The sequence below is a fragment of the Carcharhinus amblyrhynchos genome, chromosome 10 (genome assembly GCF_965287045.1).
Source record: "Carcharhinus amblyrhynchos chromosome 10, sCarAmb.v2.hapA, whole genome shotgun sequence".
Taxonomy (NCBI): Eukaryota; Metazoa; Chordata; class Chondrichthyes; order Carcharhiniformes; family Carcharhinidae; genus Carcharhinus; species Carcharhinus amblyrhynchos.
Window position 1 is genome coordinate 64105590 of NC_137333.1, and position 22858 is coordinate 64128447.

At 39.1% G+C, this 22858-nt stretch overlaps 1 protein-coding gene across 2 annotated transcripts in view; it reads right to left on the reverse strand.

Annotated features, from left to right (window-relative positions):
* Window positions 1–3768: 3768 nt before the first annotated feature.
* edar (ectodysplasin A receptor) overlaps window positions 3769–22858 on the reverse strand; it is a 67327-nt gene continuing 48237 nt past the window's right edge. For both annotated transcript variants that reach the window (XM_080197906.1, XM_080197907.1), the window contains 8 exons: window positions 17800–17885; window positions 15117–15203; window positions 13003–13131; window positions 12825–12899; window positions 11956–12031; window positions 10418–10574; window positions 7118–7178; window positions 3769–6073 (listed from right to left, as the gene is read on the reverse strand). In XM_080197906.1, the coding sequence (XP_080054032.1) occupies window positions 5739–6073; window positions 7118–7178; window positions 10418–10574; window positions 11956–12031; window positions 12825–12899; window positions 13003–13131; window positions 15117–15203; window positions 17800–17885 (1006 nt within the window). In that variant the 3' untranslated portion in view covers window positions 3769–5738. The remainder of the gene's footprint in view (window positions 6074–7117; window positions 7179–10417; window positions 10575–11955; window positions 12032–12824; window positions 12900–13002; window positions 13132–15116; window positions 15204–17799; window positions 17886–22858) is intronic.

Here is a 22858-nt window from a genome sequence, read left to right on the forward strand (position 1 = left end):
CTCTGTCTGTTTATACTCCTGATGTTTCTGCCATTTATTGTATAGCCCGCCCCCCCCCGCATTAGATCTACTAAAATGCATCACTTTGCATTTATCTGGATTATGTTCCATCTGCCACTTCTCTGCCTAATTTTCCAGCCTATGTATAGCCTGCTGTATTCTCTGGCAATGTTCATCTGTCTCCTCAACTCCAGCAATCTTTGTATCATCCCCAAAGTTACTAATCAGACCAGCTACATCTTCCAAATCATTTATATTTCTCACAAACAGCAGAGGTCCCAGTACAGAGCCCTGCGGAACACCACTAGTCACAGACCTCCAATCAGAAAAAGACCCCTCTACTGCTACCTTCTGTCTTCTATGGCCAAGCCAGTTCTGTACCCGTCTAGCTGGTTCACCTTTGATCCTGTGAGATTTAACCTTTTGCACTGCCATGAGGGATCTTGTCAAATGCTTTACTAAAATCCATGTAGACGACATGGATCCATGTAGACGGCCCATCCCTCGTCTATCATTTTTGTCACCTTCTCAAAAAACTCAACCAAATTTGTGAGGCATGACCTCCTTCATACAAAGCCATGTTGTCTATTGCTAATGAGACTATTCAGTTATAAATGTATATAGATCCTATCTTTAAGAATCTTCTTCAACTATTTCCCTACCACGCATGTCAAACTTACTGGCCTATAATTACCCGGGTTATCCTTGCTACCCTTCTTAAATAATGGGACCACATTTGCTATCCTCCAATCCTCTGGGGCCTCACCTGTGTTCAATGAAGAAACAAAGATTTCTGTTAGAAGCCCAGCAATTTAATATCTTGTCTCTCTCAGTAATCCAGGACAGATGCCATCTGGCCCTGGGAATTTGTCTACCATAATGCTTCCTAAAACACCTAACACTTCCTCCCTTATAATTTCGATTTGTTCTAACGGGTCTACACATCCTTCTGAGACACTGCCAATCAATGTGTCCCTCTCTGTGAATACTGATACTAAGTGTTCATTAAGGATCTCACCTACTTCCTTGGGTTCTAAGCATAATTTCTCTCCTTTGTTCTTGAGAGGTCAGACTCTTTCTCTGACAACCCTATTGTTCCTCATGCATGTATAAAATGCCTCGGGATTCTCTTTAATCCTGTCTGCCAAGGACATTTCATGACCCCTTTTTGCCCTTCTAACTCCCTGTTTGAGTTCTTTTCCACTCTCTCTGTATTCCTCCATCTGTTTTTAGCTGCCTGGACTTTATGTATGCTTCTTTTTTCTTTTGATTAGACCCACAATTTCCCTGGTTATCCACAGCTCTTGAATCCTACCTTTCCTGTCCTTCCTTTTTACAGGCACTCCTATCAACTGCTCCTTAAAAGACATCCACATGCCAGATGTGGATTTATCCTCAAATAGACTCTCCCAATCAACAGCCACCAAATCCTGCCTAATCTGACTGGAGTGAGCTTTCCCCCAATTCAGCACCTTACCCATAGAAAACACTCATCCTTTTCCATGGCTATTTGAAAGTTTACAGATTGTAGTCACTGTTCGCCACATGTTCCCCCACTGAAACTTTGATGACCTGGCCAGGCTCATTCCCCAGTACTAGGTCCAGTATAGCCCCCTCTCTAGTTGGACTATCAACATATTGTTCAAAAGAACCTTCCTTCCTGTACAGACCCCCAGCCCTGAGGGATTTCCAGTCTATATGAGGGGAATTAAAATTTCCCACTACAGCAACTCTATTTTTTCTACATCTGTCCAGAATCTCCTTACATATCCATTCCTCAACTTCCCGTGGGCTGTTGGGAGGCCTGTAGTATACCCCCAGCATAGTGACTGCGCCCTTCCTGTTTCTGAGCTCTACCCAGTGTCTCGTTACATGATTGTTCCAAATTATCCACCCTCTGTACCACTGTAATATGCTCCCTAACCAATATTGCTACTCCCCCACCTCTTCTAGCCCCTCCTCTGTCTCGCCTAAAACACTTATACCCGGAATATTCAGCTGCCAGTCCTGTCCTTCTTTTAAGCAAGTCTCTGTCATTGTAACCACATTCAAGCTCGGCGCATGCATTAAGGCTCTAAGTTCATCTGTTTTGCTGTTACTCTCCTTACATTGAAGCAGATGCACTCCAGACCTCTAGGGCCATTGAGTTCATCCTCCCCCAGATTGCTTTTCCTCTTAGGTAGCCTTGTCTCGGCCCCGTGTTCGTCCCCAGTCTCTACACTTGCTGACCTATTGTTCCGATCCCCAGCCCCCTACCACGTTAGTTTAAATCCACCTGAACCACACTGGCAAACCTCCCAGCCAGGGTATTGATGCCCCTCCAGTTCAGGTGTAACCCATCCTTCTTGTACAGGTACCAGCCTCCCTGGAAGACTTCCTACTTATCCACAAATCTGAAACCCTCCCTCCTGCACCAGTTCTTTAGCCACGTGTTCAGCTGCACAATCGCCCTGTTCTTAGCCTCACTAACACGTGGAACAGGGAGCAATCCAGAGATTGCTACCCTAGAGGTCCTGCTTTTTAGCCTTCTACCTAACTCCCTAAATTGCTCTTGCAGGACCTCCCTGCTCTTTCTATATTTTTCAGTACTGTACTTGCCACTGTGGAATATAGCTGAACTTGTAGGCTCTGCTGGCACTCTCTTCCATGCATTGTAATGGACGTTGTCCAACATTACTCTGAGGGGACAATTGATATGTTATAGATGAACTCAAAGCCCTGTAAGGACTCTGCTAGCCACAGATGAACCCACAGATGGACAGTATTGACACTGCCCTTTTGCCCCCTCACTTCCTTACCTTGAAAGGGGGGGCATGGCTGGGCAGGTAGATGGTGGGCAGCACACCTGTTGGATTTAACAAGTCTCCTGCCTTCAGTCCCTTCAGCAGGGGAATTGTAAAACTAACCCACTGTCAAAATATGAGGCCTCAGATGCTACCAGTATGGCGTATATTGTTTTGAGTTACAAAATTAATGAATTGAATGTTTAAATGGAGAGAGCTTGATATCTGTTCAAAGTGTGTGGATTGAATCACTCATTATTTCTTGACCAGCTATTCCAGTTCCATAAGCTTTTCTTCATAAGCTGTCCAAAGATGTGCGAGTTAGGTTGATTGGCCATGCTAAATTGCCCCTTAGTGTCAGGGGATTAGCAGGGTAAACACATGGGGTTATAGATATAGGGCCTGGGTGGGATTGTTGTTGGTGCAGGTTTGATGAGTGGATTGGTCTCCTTCCGCACTGTAGAAATTCTACAATTCCATGAAGGCCTAAGTTTCAGAATCATCTTTATCACTGAACTATGAATCCTCTCCAAATTGCCAATGGCCACCCAGAATTTAAAAACTTATATTTTTGGATTTCCAATTGGATATATGAATTTAAAATAGTTCATTTTGATTGAAATGTTTGCCTTCAAATTCTTCCCATTCTTGACAGTACCTTCACGTTGACAGGATACTTTAAATGAATAGAAGGCAAAAATCCATGGCAGAATGTCATAAGGAGGGATGATGAACAGTCTGAAATGTAAATATTCTGCTTTTTTTCTTTCACCTCTTCTTATTCACGTGCAGATCACGTGTTTTGACTAAAAATGTTAATGTTAAAATAAGTCCTTTAAAAAAAATTCAACTTACTATTAAGAATAAATGAGAACACAAAGGAACAAACTTAGATTTTTAATGTACCATTTGATTAGATCAGCAGTGATACCGAGATCACACAGTTTCTGTATTATGGAGACAGTAATTGGACTTGGATCAAGTGGTCAATGAATTGAAAATTTAGTTGTAAATCTTTTTATTGCTTTCTCATAATACAAATTAATAAAATTGAATAAATTATACATACAGTTTATTTGTGGAAAAATGTATCACATTAAGATAATCATGAAACAAATCTGCAGAATATATCCTGCTTACAATGACATACAGGAGACCAGCTTAGCAAATTATGAAAGCTCGTCTCCACGATTTTCTATGTTCTCTATTTACAAAAAGGACTAGTGATAAGAAAAAAAAGGAATGTGTAATACTAGTTGGTCTCTTTGCAAGTTAGGGGAATAAACAACAGAAATTGCTGATTTGGTTTCAAATACAACTCTAATGACTAACAAAAGATTTAACCAGTCTCTGACACTTTTTGATAAAGGATACTTTGTTAATGTATTTTGTTTTAAAAATGAATTGTGATGTTTGACGTTGTTGGCTGCCTCTGTCTTTTTGATTATAATTTTCTCTCCTAATATTTCCTTGCAATGGCCGTTCAACTGTCAGAATGTGGATTGCTTTGAGGTTTTGTATAATACTGAAACATTAATGAATTTTCCAACTTTTTTTATTTTAAGTGCCTAAAACACAATGCATGAGTCAGAAGACAAACACTAATGGTGTGTTTAGCACTGTAATTTAAGACTATATGGTAACAATAGAATAGGGGCTATTGATTTTAAATAAAATCTATAGATGCTATTCCACTTTGAATCTTCTCTTCTTTGTATCCTATTATGAAATATTTACCGTAATGTAGCACTATAAATATGTGCTTTCACTTGCCACCTGATGCCAGGTTTTATTAGATGACCCTTTGTCAAAGGTTTGTTGAGCTTTGGCAAAGGGTCATCTGGACTCAAAACGTCAACTGTTTCCTTGCCTTATAGATGCTGCCAGACCTGCTGAGATTTTCCAGCATTTTCTGTTTTGGTTTCAGATTCTAGCATCCGCACTAATTTGCTTTTAGCCAGGTTTTATTGGGTTTGTTAAATGTAACTTTTGCTGCTGATACTTGAAATATGCTGTAACTATTCATTTAAAATATTTATATTCATAAGGACTAAGGAAAAATAGCTTTCGTTAAAACCTAACAGATTCCTATGGGATTTCTGTTACGTTAATTTAGGGGTGACAGTTTATAGATGCAGCAGGCCAATAAAAGTGGGAATAACATCCCTTTATCACATCTAGCAAATCTCATGTCAGAGATAAAATTCATGCACTTTAAGTGTCCATTGCACTTTATAATAACTTGATTCAGCATGAGATTTGCAAAGTATTAAATTTCATGCAATCCTATATGATCACAGAAGGAATTTTAAAAATGTGAAGCAAAAATTGGCTGTTTTGATCGCCGCTTAGAACGTGTTTAGAAATTTTCAACAGGATAAATTTAAGCAATTGATTGGTATGCAGCCTCTTAAAGCTTCCCTTGCTACACTAAATAATTCATCATCCTCCAACAACTCTGCAAACTCACTAATGGGCCCAGAACCAACCCTATTTAGTCTTATGCGCAGTTTAAGCCCCTACATTTTCCCAGGTTCTGCTTTACACTGGAAAATACCACTAGAATGCAAGTCAAATCATTTAGGGCGATGTGTAGGACAGGTCAGAATGTTTTGTATGTCAATGTGTTTGGATGCATGTTTCTGCTTAATTTTCATGTGTTTCATGTTTATTGCACCGACATCAGACTATATTTTGGTACCCTAAAACTAACTTGTTCGCAATGCTCCTGATTGTTTAAAAATTATCTTGAATAAAACGATTCCCAAGAACAGAGTAACACAAACGTAACAGTCAGGATCCTGGATAAGAATTGAGAAGCTTGAATACAGAACTTCTTTCCATGTTTCACTATTGTCTTCTGCTCATTGCTCCGAGAATTTTTAGTAAGCGCAAACAAATAATATATTCTGGATGCACAAACAATACTTCATGATATTTATGGCAAGGCACTGTCTACAAGTTTGGACCTTTGGGTAAGATAGCAGGATTAGCTATCGGTGTGCTTTGTGTGCATTCTAAAACGTCCATACACAAGGCTTCGACAGCATCCATCCTTTCAATATGCACAAGTCTGGTCAGCAGATCAGGAATGCTGTAACCTGCTGTGCTTATACGGTCAAAGAGTTGCATTCCATCCGTCATTCCACCTATTTCATCCCTCTTCAACCCAAAACTCTCCGCCAGATGACGCCATGTTTTTACAATAGCTTTATCTGTGCTGTAGGTAGAGCTCAACATTCTGCTGGTTTTCTCGAGACAGTCAAAAGGCAGTTCTGTAGGGCTGAGCCCTAAAAACATAGATTATGGTAAGTCATTTAAAATAAATCACTTCTACAAAGAAGTTTCAGAATTGCTAAGCAAGATGCAGGAATTAAGTATTTTACCGCCCCCTCTTAAATCTGGAAATGCATTTTCCCAGTATTTTAAGATTTGCAAAAGTAGACTGAGATCACCTAAAATTATTAAAAGTGATTCACAGAATTAAATAAAACTACCCAGGAGCTATATTTTGAAGTATTTAACAGTATGTGAAATTTTCAACTTCTAAAGCTCTCCATCTCTCTATACTGTACGTAACAAATGTTCTGATTTGTAATAAAGACCAATAATAGGTTTGGATTTCTCAGCAATGAGCCAAATGTGTGCATAATGACCAATATAGCATCCACTATTTTGGCCATTTGAATTTATCCACTTATGAATTAATACAAATTTTGAGGAAAAGTGAAATGCCATTTTTCTTGAAACATAAATCCCAAATATAGGAAGGGATTTTTAAAAAATGATTAACATATATTATTGATAGACATTTGCCAACATAATGAACCATTTAAAATAAATTCAGTACATTTCCTGCATCCAATTTCATTTAGGACACGATTATAACTAATTATTTTTCTCAATAACCATGTTAACATAACTCACATAAAATCAAAATACTGTGGATGCTGAAAATCCAATTAGCAGTTTTATTCAAGAGGTAGATATCCAAACAGAAAATGCTGGATAAACTCAGCAGGTCTGGCAGTATCGGTGGAGAAAGAAAAACAGAACTGTAGAAGAGTCATATGGACTCAAAACATCTCTATTTTCCTCTATCCACCAATGCTACTAGACCTGCTGAGCGTATCCAATGGTTTCTGTTTTTATTTATCATAAACTAAATTCAGTTGCCCTGACAAGCAGATTTTATTAAAGTCAGTGTGTTTCATAATTTTGGATATCTTTCTCAATTTGCTGCTAAACAATGTAGGGAAAATCCACAAAATTGAAAATAATTAATGGACTGCTGTTTGCAAAGTTTTACGATCAGTGGATTTCTGATGCATTACCTTCAGTGAAACTGCACACTTTCTTACACAATTCAAGTATCTTTTCTCTTCGTGTCTGTATCTGGAACATTAACAAAATCAGTTTAAAAATAAATATGTTAAGACTCAAATACTGGTGAAGCATGGCTGCATATGAAGGTTAGAGTACATGGATTTGTAATGCATTGGTAGTGACACATGGAGTTTGTACAATCTTGCTGTGCTCAAATAAAAATGTACCAGTGCAGTAAAGTCAACCAATTTACAGCATCTAAGCCATTAAAAATATGAGACTCTTTACTCTGAAGAAAGAAAATATCTGAGATCCTTAAAGGAATAAATGAATTGAACTCCAATTACATGTTTGAGGTTATCACATTCTAGAACTGTGGGCATTGCTTCAAACTTTGGAAAGAAAATGTACACAAATAATTTATAGCTAACTCATTGATTCAAAATGTGGTGTTATTGTGGTTCTCAAGTCATGAAAGGTGCATTAAAAGTGCAAGTTTTATAAATCTTATTTAGTGGATTTCTGGAGTGCAGAGTTGGTGCCACACTATGTTATGCCACTACTGTATTTCTTACACTTAAATAATCAATCTTTAATTGGTGCGTGTTTTAGCATTCATTCATAAATAGCCTAAAAAAAAATCACCCTGTGTTTAGATAGTCTCATCATGCTGTCAAAACATCTCAAAATCAATTAGCAGAATGTATAGCTTTTGTAGTGCAACAATTGTGATTAATTAGACAAATATACAAGCCATAGATCAGCATGAGTTGGCATTAAATTGGCATGGGGATGTCATTGCATAGAAATGTAAATTGATAATATAAAATGGCTTGAAGAAAAATGCCTTCAATAACTGTGAACTCTGTGTTGCAGGTCAAATTATATGAATTAAGCTTTTTGTTTTCATATTTATTTATCAAAGCCATTATGTGGTTTTGTGCATGAATTGGCAATTCAAAAGGCAAATGTGGAGAATAGAAATGTTCTTTTAGATACAGTACACATTAGTCTATGTTGTCTTGTTGGGACAGGTAAGGAGAATCTATACATATAATCCATGTATAGGTTCTGTGGCTGACATGCAGTTCACGAAACAGAAACTAGTTCATTTCCCAACGATAAATTTGTCACCTTGGGCCCACTTGGTGGAACTTTTGGGTTAATCTACTGCACTGGCTCAGGCTGAAGCTTCTGCCCCATCTGAGGAGGAAGCTCCACCTCTCCTTCCCCAGCAATGGCACCAGGATTTGTAGCCACTGCTGAAACTGCACCGAGTCCCTAACATGATCTTCGCTGGAGCCAGATGGGGAGGTAAGTGCGCCGGGGGAGGGGGGGAGAGGAGAGGGGATAGGCCGTGCCTGGTGATGGGTATGAGGTTGTGGAGAAGACCCTGGGAGGGGACTAGCAATGCATAAAGATAGTCTGTATAGGAGGTTACCCATACCCCTCCACCACCTCCCTGCCTGTCACCATCCCAAGCTGCAGGGGTTACTAGGCTTCTAACTTGGTGCTGGGCTTCTCACTTGGCATTGGCTTCTGCCCATCACAGGAAAAATCATGGTGGTGTGGGAAGAGGCCATTATTTGGCCCACAGACACCAATGTGTTCCCTGCTTCATGTAAGACTGCAGTAGACACGGGCATGGTTAGGTAGGCATTAGGAATGGCACACACACAGCAATATGCCCAATTTTACACCAGTGTCTTCCAGTCTCATCCCGGAAGAGGGTAAAATTTTGTCCTGTGGTACCGAAAGTTATATTGGCAGCCAATTTGCAAACAGCAAGGTTCCATAAACAGCAAAAGCAATAAATGGTGGTTTGGTTAAAGGATAATTGTTGTTCAGGGGGATATTAGGAAAGGTTTCTGCTCTTTTTGAAATAAAGTTATGGAATATTGTGTGGCCATCTCAATTTGCAGACAAGGCTTTGTGTATAGTAATGTAAAGTAAACTCACACCACAAGTGCCAGGCAATGATCATGTCCAACAAGAGAGAATCTAACCATACTCCTTGACATTCAATGGTATTACCATTGCTGAATCCCACACTATCAATCCTCTGGGAGTTTACCATTGACTGGACTAGCCATATAAATACTGTGGTTGCATGAACAGGTCAAAGGCTAGGAATCCTGTGGCAAGTAATTCACCCCCGACTCATAGAAACATAGAAAATAGAAGCAGGTATAGGTTATTCAGCCCTTCGAGCCTGTTCCACTTTGACCATGGTTGATCATCAAATTCGATATCCTGATCCCCCCTTCCCCCCATATCCCTTGATCCCTTTAGCCCCCAAGAGCTATATTTAATTTCTTCTTGAAATCACACAACATTTTGGCCTCAACTACTTTCTGTGGTAGTGAATATCACATATTCACCTCCCCGTGGGTGAAGAAATTTCTCGTCACCCCAGTTCTTAAAGGTTTACTCCTTATCCTAGAACTATGACCCCTAGTTCTGGACTCGTTCACCATTGGGAACAATCTTTCTGAATCTATCCTAGCTAACCCTGTTAGAATTTTATAAATTTCCATGACATCCCCTCTATTCACTATTTACAAGGCATAGATCAGGATCATAATGAAATACTTGCTACTTGTCTGGCTGAATGCAGCTCCAACAACATTCATAAAGCTTGACACCATCCAGGAAAAAGCAGCCTGCTATTTACTACCCTTTCCAAAAACATTCAATCCCTCCACCACTGGAGAACTATGGCAGCCTTATGTACCATCTACAAGATGCACTGCAGGAATTCACCAAAGTACCTTAAGAAACATCTTCCAAACCCATAACCACTATCATCTAGAAGAACAGCAGAAACCTGGAAACACCACCAGTAGGAGGTTCCCTTCCAAGTCATTCACCATCCTGTTTTAGAAATGTACTGTTATTCCTTCACTGTCGCTGGGTCAAAATTCTGAAATTCTCTCCCTAACAGTACAGTGGGTGTACCTACACCTCAGGGACTGCAGCGGTTCAAGGTAGCTCACCACCAGCTTCTCAAGGGCAACCAAGGATGGGCAATAAATGCTGGTCTAGCCAGTGACACCCACATCCCATAAATCTTTCTTAAAAACTGTATTTCCTGACAAACATTCATAAAACTTGCAATTTTCTGGAACCAGAAATAGAAGTGGGAATAGAAACAAATGTTTTGTATAGTTGATGAGTTATTGTAAGCTAGTTGGTCCATCTGTGCAGCAATTCCTTCAACTCCTGTACCTGTACAAATGCGTATCTCTAGATCAATGCACAATCTTCCTGGATGCACTTACATTTTTATTTCATATAGAAAGCCTTACCCCAGTTGCTTTGTTGTTTGTTGATTTATCTCTCGTTAAAGGAACAAGTGATAGGAGACATAAATCAGACATTCCCCGCTTTTCCAAAGCCGCTTCTTCATCACTGTCCATACTCCGACTTAAAAGTTGTTCATTTTCTGAGGAAGCATCATTTTCACTGGCGAAAAAGACACATTTTCAATAGGAAACATTAGTGCAAAATAAATAATTTACATAAATATTTATCTATGCACAGAAAAATATTCTTCAATCTGTAGCCCTCTGTGGAAGTTAAACCCCACTTACGCGTAATGAGCTAAATGTGTTCAGCAACCCTTGATATTTACTCATAGTAACTAAAGAAGAATAGTAAAGGGGACAATATTGGCGTTCTTTAAAACAGTCAGCTCCTATGCTGGCAGATTTAATGCACCAGTGTACTCTGCTTAAATATGTCAAATGATCTTTTCTTATCCTTGACTGATGTTATTTTAATGTAAGACCAAATAAATATTAAGAGTCTCACAGAGATCTGAATGAGTTCCACCGCCCTCATTTTTGGTATCTCCCATATTGTGCTTAATTCATACAATGAAATAATAGCCCATGTTGCCGTAACTATTGAACACCCAATATTCTGTATTCTCAGTGGAAACACCTATTGGATAAAGTCTCTTTATAGAAAAATACTGAGATATTGAACATGTAGAGAGGCAATAGTGCAGCCACAGCACTTCCAATGCATCGTGGCCACTAGCAACGATACTGGGTAGGTGCTGCATACGCCTATGCACAAATGGACTAATCTCTTTGAATAATAGGAGCTCAGAATTTTGCACAATTTACTTTGTTGGAACTCTAGGTACATCTCATGATGTGCCAGAGGTATCATTATAGAATATATATAAAATATATAAAATATAGTGCAGAAAGAGGCCAACTGAACCTTCACTAACTCTCTGACATCTTATCCCTGTAACCCCATGTATTTACCCTGCTAATCCCCTAACCTACACATCTTGGGACACTAAGGATCAATTTAGCATGGCTAATCCACCTAACCCACACATCTTTGGAATGGGAGGAAACCGGAGCACCCAGAGGATCACACTATTTGGGCTGCAATTCAAAGGCTGCTGGTGACCATTATAAACTGATGCTTTTCTGCTTTGTGGTTAGAGACACTGGAGAAAGTTGTAGAATGAAAGTGTGCACAAGTCTATTTAAAATTCAGAACTGATATCTTGGACTGTATTGCACATCTGACAAATAATTCCACCTGACAGAAATTGAGATATTATAATGAGAAAAATGGTATCTGTAATTTTAGCTTGGACTTTCTTTCTCTCAAGTATTTAAAATGCAATCACAGTAGTGAATCATTTTAAATTCAGATGGAAATGCAACAAAAATAGTTTTCCACTATTTTCAAGCATCTTTCTTAATGGTAGCATTTATAATTACATTTATACTAATTTGCTAGATTTGTATGCTTATTGCTGTTGCTTATTGCTATTTTAACCCTTAGGCTAACAAGAAATCAATGCAAATTGACTTACCTTTTCTCAGTCTTAGGTGGAACTGCCTTCAGTTTATTGTCAAATTCATCTTTCTCAGAGAATATTACAACATTTTCTGTCAAAAAGAAGCAAAAGTTGATGTATGATCTAAAAGATAAATAGCATGAATGTAAGTAATTAAACAACGAGAGAGCAGAGTTTTTACTCTGGATACAACTGGTATTCTGGGCACAAATTGTACCTGATATTGAGCTAATTTTGTCAAATGGCTCTTTTGTTCAAATGCATTTTGATATCAGAAAAATTAAAATCGGCCTTGAATCAATGCAATTGGGCAAAGTTTTAAAATGTAATTTTAAAAGTATATACCATAAGAAATGTTCTTTGATGTATTTAGGATTGCCAAGTTGATGCAGTTTTGGCAGGGGGGGGGGGGCAGGGAAAAGTGGCATAGGATGCAATTGGTGGCAGGCAAATTACTCCTGTGCGCATTCTAGTAGCATGTAGCTTAAAGAAAATAATCTCCAGGTCTCTAACCTATCTGAAGCAAGATGGTGCAAGGAAATGCCATAAAAGAACCAAATTAATATAGCAGAAAAACATGAGGGGTAATGCTTTAAAACACAACAGTACTGACATGAATTGGTGTCTAGTTTCAAAAGATGAAAAACCCAGAAATGTCAAGATTTTACAGATATTCCAATTAGGAATGTGCCAGAAACATGTCTAAGAAATCAATCCCATCCAAAACTTTACTTTGAAGCCTCAAAATCTGAATCATTTTCAGTCATGACAACTCCATGCTTGTTAAATTGTGAAATAAATTCAAGTGTCGACTTGACAGTATTTATATTCTAGGCAGGATTGGATGCTGTTAGGACATGTCCTAAATAATGAACACATTTTACCTTGTATATCCTTCTTGTCTTCTTGGTTGTTGATCTGAGCTTCGATGTGTTTAACAGATTGACCACTGCAACAAGCTAAGATACAAGAATGATTTATTTAGCTTTTGTCAAAATAAAAACAACATTAAAGAAAAGGTAGTTTCCTGAGTACAATACCATGTAACATGACCATACTCACCCTGGGTAGAAGACTTCGTCTTTAAAATGTAGAAAAGAACAATCAAAACAATGGCTATGGCCATTATAAATATGGTAGACATGGCAATTATTAAAGCAGTGCCCAGGTGTCCTTGTCCTGCATGATTTACTAAACAAAGACAAAATTCAAGAAAAAACATAGAAGTAACTGCATATTCCTTATAAATCATTAAGTTACAAATGTGCGAGGTATGAAATAGAAAGTTGAAAGCATTGATTTCTGATATCTAATTGATAGCATGACCAATGTTTTCCATAACAATTAATGCGGAAATATACTCCTGCTCGACCACACAGACTCCTATCCCTCACCTGGGAAGAAGGGCGCATGCTGTGGGATATCACAGTTTCTGAGTGATTGTATTCAAGAAAAGAGGCAGTCCTTTTTGTGGTAATTACAAGAGGGTTCCCCTGCTGTTTGCCAAAGGCAATGATCCTCCTCAACTGCCTCTTCCTAGTACAAAGAACAACAAAGAACAAAAACTGCCCAGGAAACAGGCTCTTCGGCCCAACGAGCCCGCACCGCCATCTTAACACCACTAGTCCCCCCCTCCACCCATGACCCTTATCTAATGTTTTATAGCCAAAGAACTCTTTCTAGAGTCGCAGTGTGGTTGTTGCCCAACAAGTGGCACTACAGACATGATTTTCACTGCACGGCAAATGCAAAAAAAAAGTGCAAGCAAGAGCACAATACATGGCTTTTTGTGATCTTACAAAAGTCTTTGACTCTGTAAACACAATGGCTGATGGAATATCTGTCACAAATTTGGCTGCCCTCAGAAATCTATCACCACCCTCCATCTATGATGACAAGTAAGCTGTCATCCTCACTAATGGAACCACTCACAAACCCTATTTCAATGCAGACTGCAGGAGGGGGTAGTCAAACAAGGTTGTGTCATTGGACTAGCCCACTTCTCCACCTTCCTTACTACACCTCACCTCCAGCAAATTACCATAAGTGTGGGATATTGTACACAGCAGACTGGGAATTGTTCAACCTACGTTATCTTCAGTCCAAAATTACTCTCAACTTAGTCACAGATCAATGATATTATTCTGGAAAACATGGGCCGTTTTCTCTATCTTAGAAGTCTCCTCCCAATGAAGGCAAACATAGATGACAAAATTCATAATTTCCTCCATTTTGCCAATTAATTCTTTAGCTGACTAAAAAAAAAGAGTACCATAGAAACAGAATAGATTGGAGCAGGAGGAGGCCATTTGGCCCTTCGAGCCTGCTCCACCATTCATCATGAATTTGAGGAATTTACCATGCAGTAGTGAATCCCTCCGTTCCTACATGCTTTGGAGACGTGGACAACCTACACCAGGCACCTCAAAGCAATGGAGAAGTAGCCTTACAAGATCCTCCAAATCCGGTGGCAAGAAAGGCAATTTAATAGCAGCATCCTTTCCCAAGCCACTTTGTCCAGCATCAAGGTGTTGATCACTCAAAATCAGTTCCACTCAGCAGAACAAGTATCCATATGCCTGGCAACAGATTCCCAAAGTAACTGCTCTACTTTGAACTTAGTGGCAACAGTAGACTCCCAGGAGGACAGCAAAAATACTTTCAGGTCGGTTTCTTCAATACTGAATGTTGAGAACTAAAAACCTACTTTTTTGTTTCTCCTTTGTTCACCCAACACCAACCTGCCCCACCACCCCGCCCCCCGCCTCCCCCCAGAATTTATATACATTTCATAGAATAGAATCCTACAGTGCTGAAGGAGGCCATTCGGGTCTGTACTGACCACAATCCCACCCAGGCCCTATCCCCCCACAATCCCATACATCCACCCTAGCTAATCCTCCTGACACCAAGGGGCAATTTAGCATGGTTAATCCACCTAACCCGCACATCTTTGGATTGTGGGAGGAAACTGGAGCACCCAGAAGAAATCCACACAGACACAAGGAGAACGTGCAAATTCCACACCGACTGTGATCCAAGCTGGGAATCAAACCCAAGTTCCAAGTCCCTGGTGCTGTGAGACAGCAGTACTAACTACTATGCATTTTAAGATGTTTCAAGCACAAAGTTCTTAGTTTTTGAGATACTGAAACATCCTTTGGGTGATATCATACCTTTGTGAGTTTCTTGTAGAATTGGAGAGTTTGCATTAATGGCTGAAACACTGCTTGATATACTTGAAGGCAAAATTACATCCAAGCCTATAAAACAATAATACAATTGTTAACTTTTTATATAAAATCAAGACAGAATATGCAGTATTCAATTATTTCATGTGCATTTTGCATCAAACATTTTTAGCAATTAAGCACATTTGGAAAACAAATGTCAATTTATTAAATATGAACTTTAAATCTCATATTTTTGGGCAAGAATTATATCTAAATTGGTAGATTCCAGAATGAAACTGAATACTGATTACCAAAACATTAATTGAATGAAAATGGAAGGTATCAGAAACTACAATGTACACAATAGTGAAGAACTAATGACAGGTTAATTTCATCTTTCAGAATCTAAAATATTCTTTACTTGAACATTCAAATAACATGACTATTACTATATACCAGTTAAAATTTAACACAGATTTAATTAGAATGTACAGGGAGGCAAATTTATCATTGAATAGTTTTTCTGAAATTTTTCGCTGCATTTTATTTCTAACAAATTCATTTTTTAAAAATTCACTCATGGCATGTGGGCACTGCTAAAAACCAGATGGGTTGAGAGTTTCATGGCTACTATTATTCAAATTTGCTGTATATTCCAGATTTATTAATAGAATTTAAAATCCACCAGCTGCTGTAGTAGGATTTGAACCCATGACCCCAGAGCATTTGGCTGGGCCTCTAGTTTGGTAATCCAGTGAAATTACCCCTTTGCGACCATCTCCCCCTACCCTTCCCCCCAAATCACTGCTGTTCTCTCTTCAAGTAATTAATTCATTTATAAGTATGACAACTTTGTGTTTTGATTAGCTCTTAATAGTCTTTGAATTAGGATAATTTGATATTAAGCATATCCCCGTAGGGCAAGCAAAGTCTCTTCTACTGGCAGTTATAGCTCACATGAGCAGCCTTTCTTTCACACAGAAATGAGTGTAACATTTCTTCATACTCAAGGTGCAAATACCAATGTGGTATGAAGTTATTTGTGCTTACGATGTACCAAAAACGCAGATTTCCCTGCGCGCTCTTTTGCATCTCTGCTTGGCCATTTACAGAGACCAGAGAGTAAGGCCATCTGTTTTCTTTGTGAAGAAAGTTTGCATGGCACAGAGAAACCCAAAAAAGGGGAAAAAAATAGCACTCACATATATGCACCTGCACCCAGAACGGATAGAGTAGTTAAATATTTGGCTCCACCTCTGGCTGAACCTCACAATTGCTCAAATGCCCAATACTATAAACATGTGCGTGTGTTATTGCATAAATATTACTGTATAAACTTCTGAATAATAAGTCAGTGGGCCAAAATTTATTTATTCAACGATGTAATTTGGAACAATGGTATGTTGGGCAAGGTTGTGTAAATCTTAGATTATTTCTCGCTGTTTTATATTGTCATTCAATTGCTGCGAATAAAATGTCTGACTTCTAGAATATTTAAAGCCATTAATTTGAAACAGAAAAATATCTGGAAGGGTTGCTATTTTGGATAAGGACCCTTCATCAGAACACAGTGCTTACAATGTAGCAAAAACAGAAAATGCTGGAAAATCTCAGCAGGTTTGGCAACATCTGCAGAGAGAGAATAGAGCCAACATTTTGAGTCAGGACGATCCTGCATCAGGGCTGCTGAGATTTTCCAGCATTTTCTGTTTTTGTTTCAGATTCCAGCATCCACGGTATTTTGCTTTCAACAAACGATGTAGGTTCTGCTTGTTCTTTTTCTCTCTTTTGAGGACCAATCACTTATTCGGCTTATTTTTTGCCAGCATCTGATGGAGTGGATCAGTTATCCTTTGCTTAAGCTGCTTGGTTTTAATTTGCTTTCTCTTTTCATTTTTGACCAGCTGTACCTGCAGACTTCAAGGTCCCTTTCCCTTTCATTTTTCAGTTTCTCACCTTACACTTTGTGTCAGTCTCTACCCTGTCCTTCAGCCTCAAAAAGTAACACACTGATCTTTTACATTGTCTAACAATTTTTTATTAGGCAGTTTGCAAGTCATTCAACCCATTATTTATCTCTTGTGAATACAATATATATCTCGTTAATTTCTGTTTCTTTCTGAAAGACGTGCTGAAAGATCTGAAAGATGTACTGGTTAGATGCACTGACCTGACTGGGGCTGGAGTGTGGTGACTACGGGATTTCCACAGTAACTGCATTGCAGTGTTAATGTAAGCCTTATTTATGACTAATAAATAAACTTTTACTTTTACTTCTTCACATGTTAATAGTTACGATAAAATTTACACCTATTTAGCTGTTCACTAACTTCTTGTGTTTCAAATTTACAGTTTTTCCTTCCTTTATCTTTTTAAATGGTTTCATGCCCTCTTTGTTTAATTCAACCCAAGGTTCCTAAATAAAAAGGATATTTGGTCTGCTGTTGAACCCGGTAGGTTCCAGTTTTGAATCCCGCTCAGTCAGAGTGGCAGCAAGGTAGCTACGTATAATCGTGGGTTTCCTGCGCTACAGTACTGGGTTCGGATAGAGCTAGACTAAACTGTGATGTGAACTTTGGTCAAAACTTCTGTGTAAATTCTGGCTCCATGCAAAATTACATTAAAAGAGGGAAGAAAACTGAAATAATGTAATATACATATATATGTTTCAGAGGTAACTACTTACATTCTTTTGTATTAGGAGGCGCCAGTGCACAGGAATGGCAAACTTTTGTGTAGGTGTTTCTTGATCTATTATCTAGGATATAGTAACTGTAAATAAAATCACATACGTAAGTTAACAAAGCATTCTTGGCATAAAAATGGAATTTCACAGGTAACAGTGGACAAAATAAAGATTACATCAAAATTACTGAACAGCAATTGATTAGTAAATCCTTTGTCCAGGATACAAACATTAAGAATTCACTTTTTAGTACCAATGTTTTTGGCAGATGTTAAAACAGATCTTTTGGCAAGCAATGTCCAATGAAGTTCTGACAGTTTCTTTTAAACAAATATTGCACAGCACCTCAATAAGGCACCCAGAGAATGGAAGTAAACAGGGTTTTCTGACATTAGCTTTTGAGGTAACTGCATGTCCAGGTAATTCTGAAAACATTAATTTCATCATTTGTCGGTGTACTTCAACTGTGGAGCTAGAATCTCATCATGCATCTGTTCATAGCAACAGCCAAGAGAGGGATCAAAGACAATTAGGAAATCACTACTCCCAAAACTGTGATCATCTGATATCACTCGAGTTAGCCTCATAATAAAATGCCTTCTAGTTTATAAGGTTCTGTGGCTGGAATGTTACCACTGTTCACGCCGGCAGGATTTTCCCATCCCACCATGCTTTCCCAACCATAAACATGAATATTTTTTCAATTAATTATGTACCAGAATGTTGATGGGATTCATTACCTACTATCTAAGTTTATGAAAGTAAATGATTTATTAGACAGTTGTTGATGACCAATTAACTGATTTTAGTTCAAAATAAATTATGGTGGCACGGTGGCACAGTGGTTAGCGCTGCTGTCTTACAAGGCAAGGTTCAATTCCAGCCTTGGGTGACTGTGCAGTTGGCTCCCCATTTTGCGTGGGTTTCTTCCGGGTACTCTGGTTTTCTCCCACAGTCAAAAGATGTGCAGATAAGGTGGATTAGCCACAGTAAATGTGAAGGATTACAGTATAGGGAAGGGGAGGGCCTTGGAGAATTGGTGCAGATTCGATGGGTCAAATTGCCTCTTTTTGCAGTGTAGGGATTCTATGGTCCTATGGCCGTCCTTTGAGTAATGATTCATTCTCAATAATGGCCAAAATATTGTTACTAGAACAATATCTAATTCGACCCAATCAATGCAAAGTTCTGGTGAGAGAAATAATGCTGAGATAATGGGATTGATTTGGATTTAAATCTTTTTGTCTGATGTGATCTATAGCAATTTTGTTTTTGTGGTACTAAGTAACTACACATGGAGATGATAAGCTGAGAATAGATTTCCAGGAGTCTATAATTTTAGTGCCAGTGCTATTGCAATCATTACTGGAAGCAATGTTTATTTATCTTGTATGGCTACTTTCCCTGTCTGAGATTAACTATTTTATCAATACTCTTTCTAATTCCTTTGATCAAAAATCTGTTCAATGACAATATTGAGCATCAGCTGATTTCAAATCAAGATTTCTATGGTGAAATGTTTCTTTTGTTCCCAACTCTCCAATGTATTGGGATCAGAAAATAACTGAAATGAGAAACATTAGGAGCCCTTTGTGGTTGGTGGTATTAGAGCTGATGCCAGACCACAAATGCATGGATGGCCAAATCTGATGGTGTTAGATTTCTGCTTCATGCAGCAATTTATCAACTTGTGATTATTGTCTGAATTGCTTTCGTGAAAGAGCTAAAACACAAGAAGAATGAACATTCCCTGGCCACTGAAATGTGTTTATTGCAGTTTGCTATCCAAATGATGCACAGCGACGTAGAAACAAAGCTTGTCGGCCTTTTGGCTCAGATCAAGTGTGGTGTTGACATCCTGTGCTTGATTGAAGTCATGAGGTTACACTGAGGCTTCATTTGAAGCAATTTTTTAAAGCAGTGTTTTGGTCTTTTGACTAAGATGCAGATGAAATCAAGCCTTGGAGAAGGTGCAATGCTTGCTCCAATCAGCTTGGATCATGTAGATAAAGCCCAAGACAGGAGGTGAGAGTCCTGTCTTGACAGCTTGGATCGGGAATGTCTCAACTTGCTGAGGCTCTGAATTGGACTTTGATTGGACTGAATTGGATAAAAAAAACAAAGTCAACTAAATTATTCATATGTTTTGCTCCTGGAACAGTAGAACCTTTACAAGCATTGAGTACACAGAGATAATTCAAGAGAATGTTGAATGCAATGTTAGAATATGAATAGGCTCAATCCAATGTTTGAACAATAACTCTTGGAAGTGTGAAAAAGGAAAGATAAATGGTGAAAGATCCAGGCAGAGATATCCAAAACAAAAGGATTTGAGGAACAAAGGAAATAATGCAATTAAATAGCAGTGGTACAGATGAAGCAGATGAGACTGAAACAGATAGATACACAGAAGTAAGACAACAGACAGAGTTATCAAAAGGAAAGAGGTCTTGTATGAGGGACAAAGAGAATGAAAAAATATAAAACAAAAGAGAGATTCTGCCAGAGGGATGAGGAGGATGCAACGGAAAAAAAACTATGGGGTTTTCTGGACCCATGAAATAGATTTGGAGGCCAGTGGATCTGGGAAAATAGTGGGAAGCTGTGTTGGGATGCCTCCCTGACATATTCCTGTTGGAACTTCCCAGGGGATGGGGGGAAGGGGTGTGGAATTGGGGGGAGAGGGGGTTGGGGACTGAGAAGGGGGATGGGGGAGTGAAATAAAGTCAGCAGCCAGCCTCAACAATGTGGATGGCCAATTACATCATTTCACAACCCAATCAGGGACCAATTTCCACAAGGGGTCTTTCCAGCTTGGTAGTGAATCCTTTCACTTGCAGGACCTCTCATCTCTCTGGAGATAGCCTCCTGCTTGCAGATTGAGGAAGCATTGAAGCTGCCTTTCAATTTCTCTCTCAGAAATGATGACCCGGAAGCTGTGGTCACATATTTTGACAACTTTAAGTCTTTAGAGAGTACCTCCACTTCCTAATTGGATGGGATTCTTGGAGGCTGCTAATTATCTTTTGTCTCCAAGGTCATGCAGCTAAGTGAGACTGGGACACCATCTGAGACCTATCTGGTCCAAAAGCTTGCTGGAAAGTTCATCCATGTGTCAATATGAGACAACATGAGGAAAAGGGGCATTGCCCCGACTCTGGATTCGTCAACCTGTCAAGAATGAGGTATGTTTGTTGATGAGAAGGCAATGCCCACCTGTTCCAGATGCAGCCTCCTTATAATATGCTAAATGGCATTTGTTGGATCACAGTTCAGTTTTGAAGTATGAATGGAAGGAGAAAGTCTACTGATGTTGCATCTGTTGGTACCAAGCACTGAGAAACCTAATCAATGGTAATGAAAGGAATCCTTGCAGGCCAGTCAAAAAGAAGAATGGTATAATATCTGCTCTTTTTGGCCACACACAAATTCCATAGATGACCTGTTTGTGATCCCATCCCTTCAAGAGCTCAAGTTCAGCTGTGCATGTAGTTGCCAAAATTCCTGCTTCCTCTGAAGAGGACTGCATGTAGGAACAGCATTTGCTGTGTGCTGGTTATCAACTAATGAAGCTTGACCTTCTTAGTAAGGACATCAGATCTCTGGACAGGTGGAAAGGATGCTCCTTCTATCACTCACCTGAACTTGACCCAAAAAAATCTCCCCACATATTGGGGAGGGGAGGGGTAGAGATAAATACAATAGAAGCAAAGCTAAGTCAGGGACAAAGGAACTGGCATTAATTGGAGAACAGAGTAAAGCTGAACTGAAGAAGCTCTGATCAAGCATCGTTGAAAAAGATGGCAGGACACATTACAATTAGTCTGTATCCTAAGAAACAGGCAAAAGGAGAAATTAAAGCTAGAAGGGTCTGAACAAAAATTGAAATTTTATAGTCGAAAGCTATAAACGTGAACTGTGACAATATTGTCAAATGGATGCAAAATATTCTAACTAAACTTAAAATAAATGTGATTCTTGCCTCCAAATTATAGAAAGATTTAGTATCACAAATATCATTTCATGTGTGGACTTGGCTCGGGAACACGATTTATATTTCTGTTCTTTAAATGTTCTAAAATTTGCATTGTATATTTATAAATAATTCTAATAATTAATTAGGGCGTTACGGTGGCACAGTGGTTAGCACTGCTGCCTCACAGCACCAGGGATGCGGGTTCAATTCTGACCTTTGATGACTGTGTGGAGTTTGCACATTCTCCCCATGGCTGTGTGGGTTTCCTCTGGTGCTCTGGTTTCCTGCCACACTCCAAAGATATACAGGTTAGGTTAATTGGCCATGCTAAAAGTATTTTAGCTTGCCCCTTATGTCACAATATGTGTAGGTTAGTGGGATAAATATGTGGAGTAAGACGCTATGAGTGGCACAGTGTCACAGTGGTTAGCACTGTTGCCTCACAGTGCCAGGGATTTGTGTTTAGATTCCAGCCTTGGGTGACTCTGTGTGGAGTTTGCACATTCTTCTCGTGTCTGCATGTGTTCCCTCTAGATGCTTGTGTTTCCTCCTACAGTCCCAAGATGCGTAGGTTATATGGATTGGTCATGGTGAATGTACAGAGTTATGGGGATGGGGGAGGAGATAGAGAGCCAAGGTAAAACACTGTCAGAGAGTTGGTGTAGTCTCGATGGGCTGAATGGTCTCCTTCCTCTTGCCTCCAAACATGTCTCTGGCCCTTCTTACCCACTATGCCAAACTATGCACATACACTGTGCACCCCTCCCCCCCCATGGCCCATCATACCATCCATGTCAAGCCATGGTATTTCCACACCAATTCACCCACTATACACTCTCTACAGATCCAAGGAACCTTGTAATAACAATAGGATATGCAATCACTTTTTTAAAAATTCATTCATTTATAATGTCTACTTCCTTAAAAAATTATTTTCACTCCAACCCTCCAAAAGTATTAAAGACCCTTTTAAAGTATTACTAGCAGAAATTGCAAGTACTTTACCATGTAAATAAATATTATGCAATAGACAGCACAGATCAAGGAGCAAGAGTTGTCAGTCAAGTAGCAGAGTACTGGTTG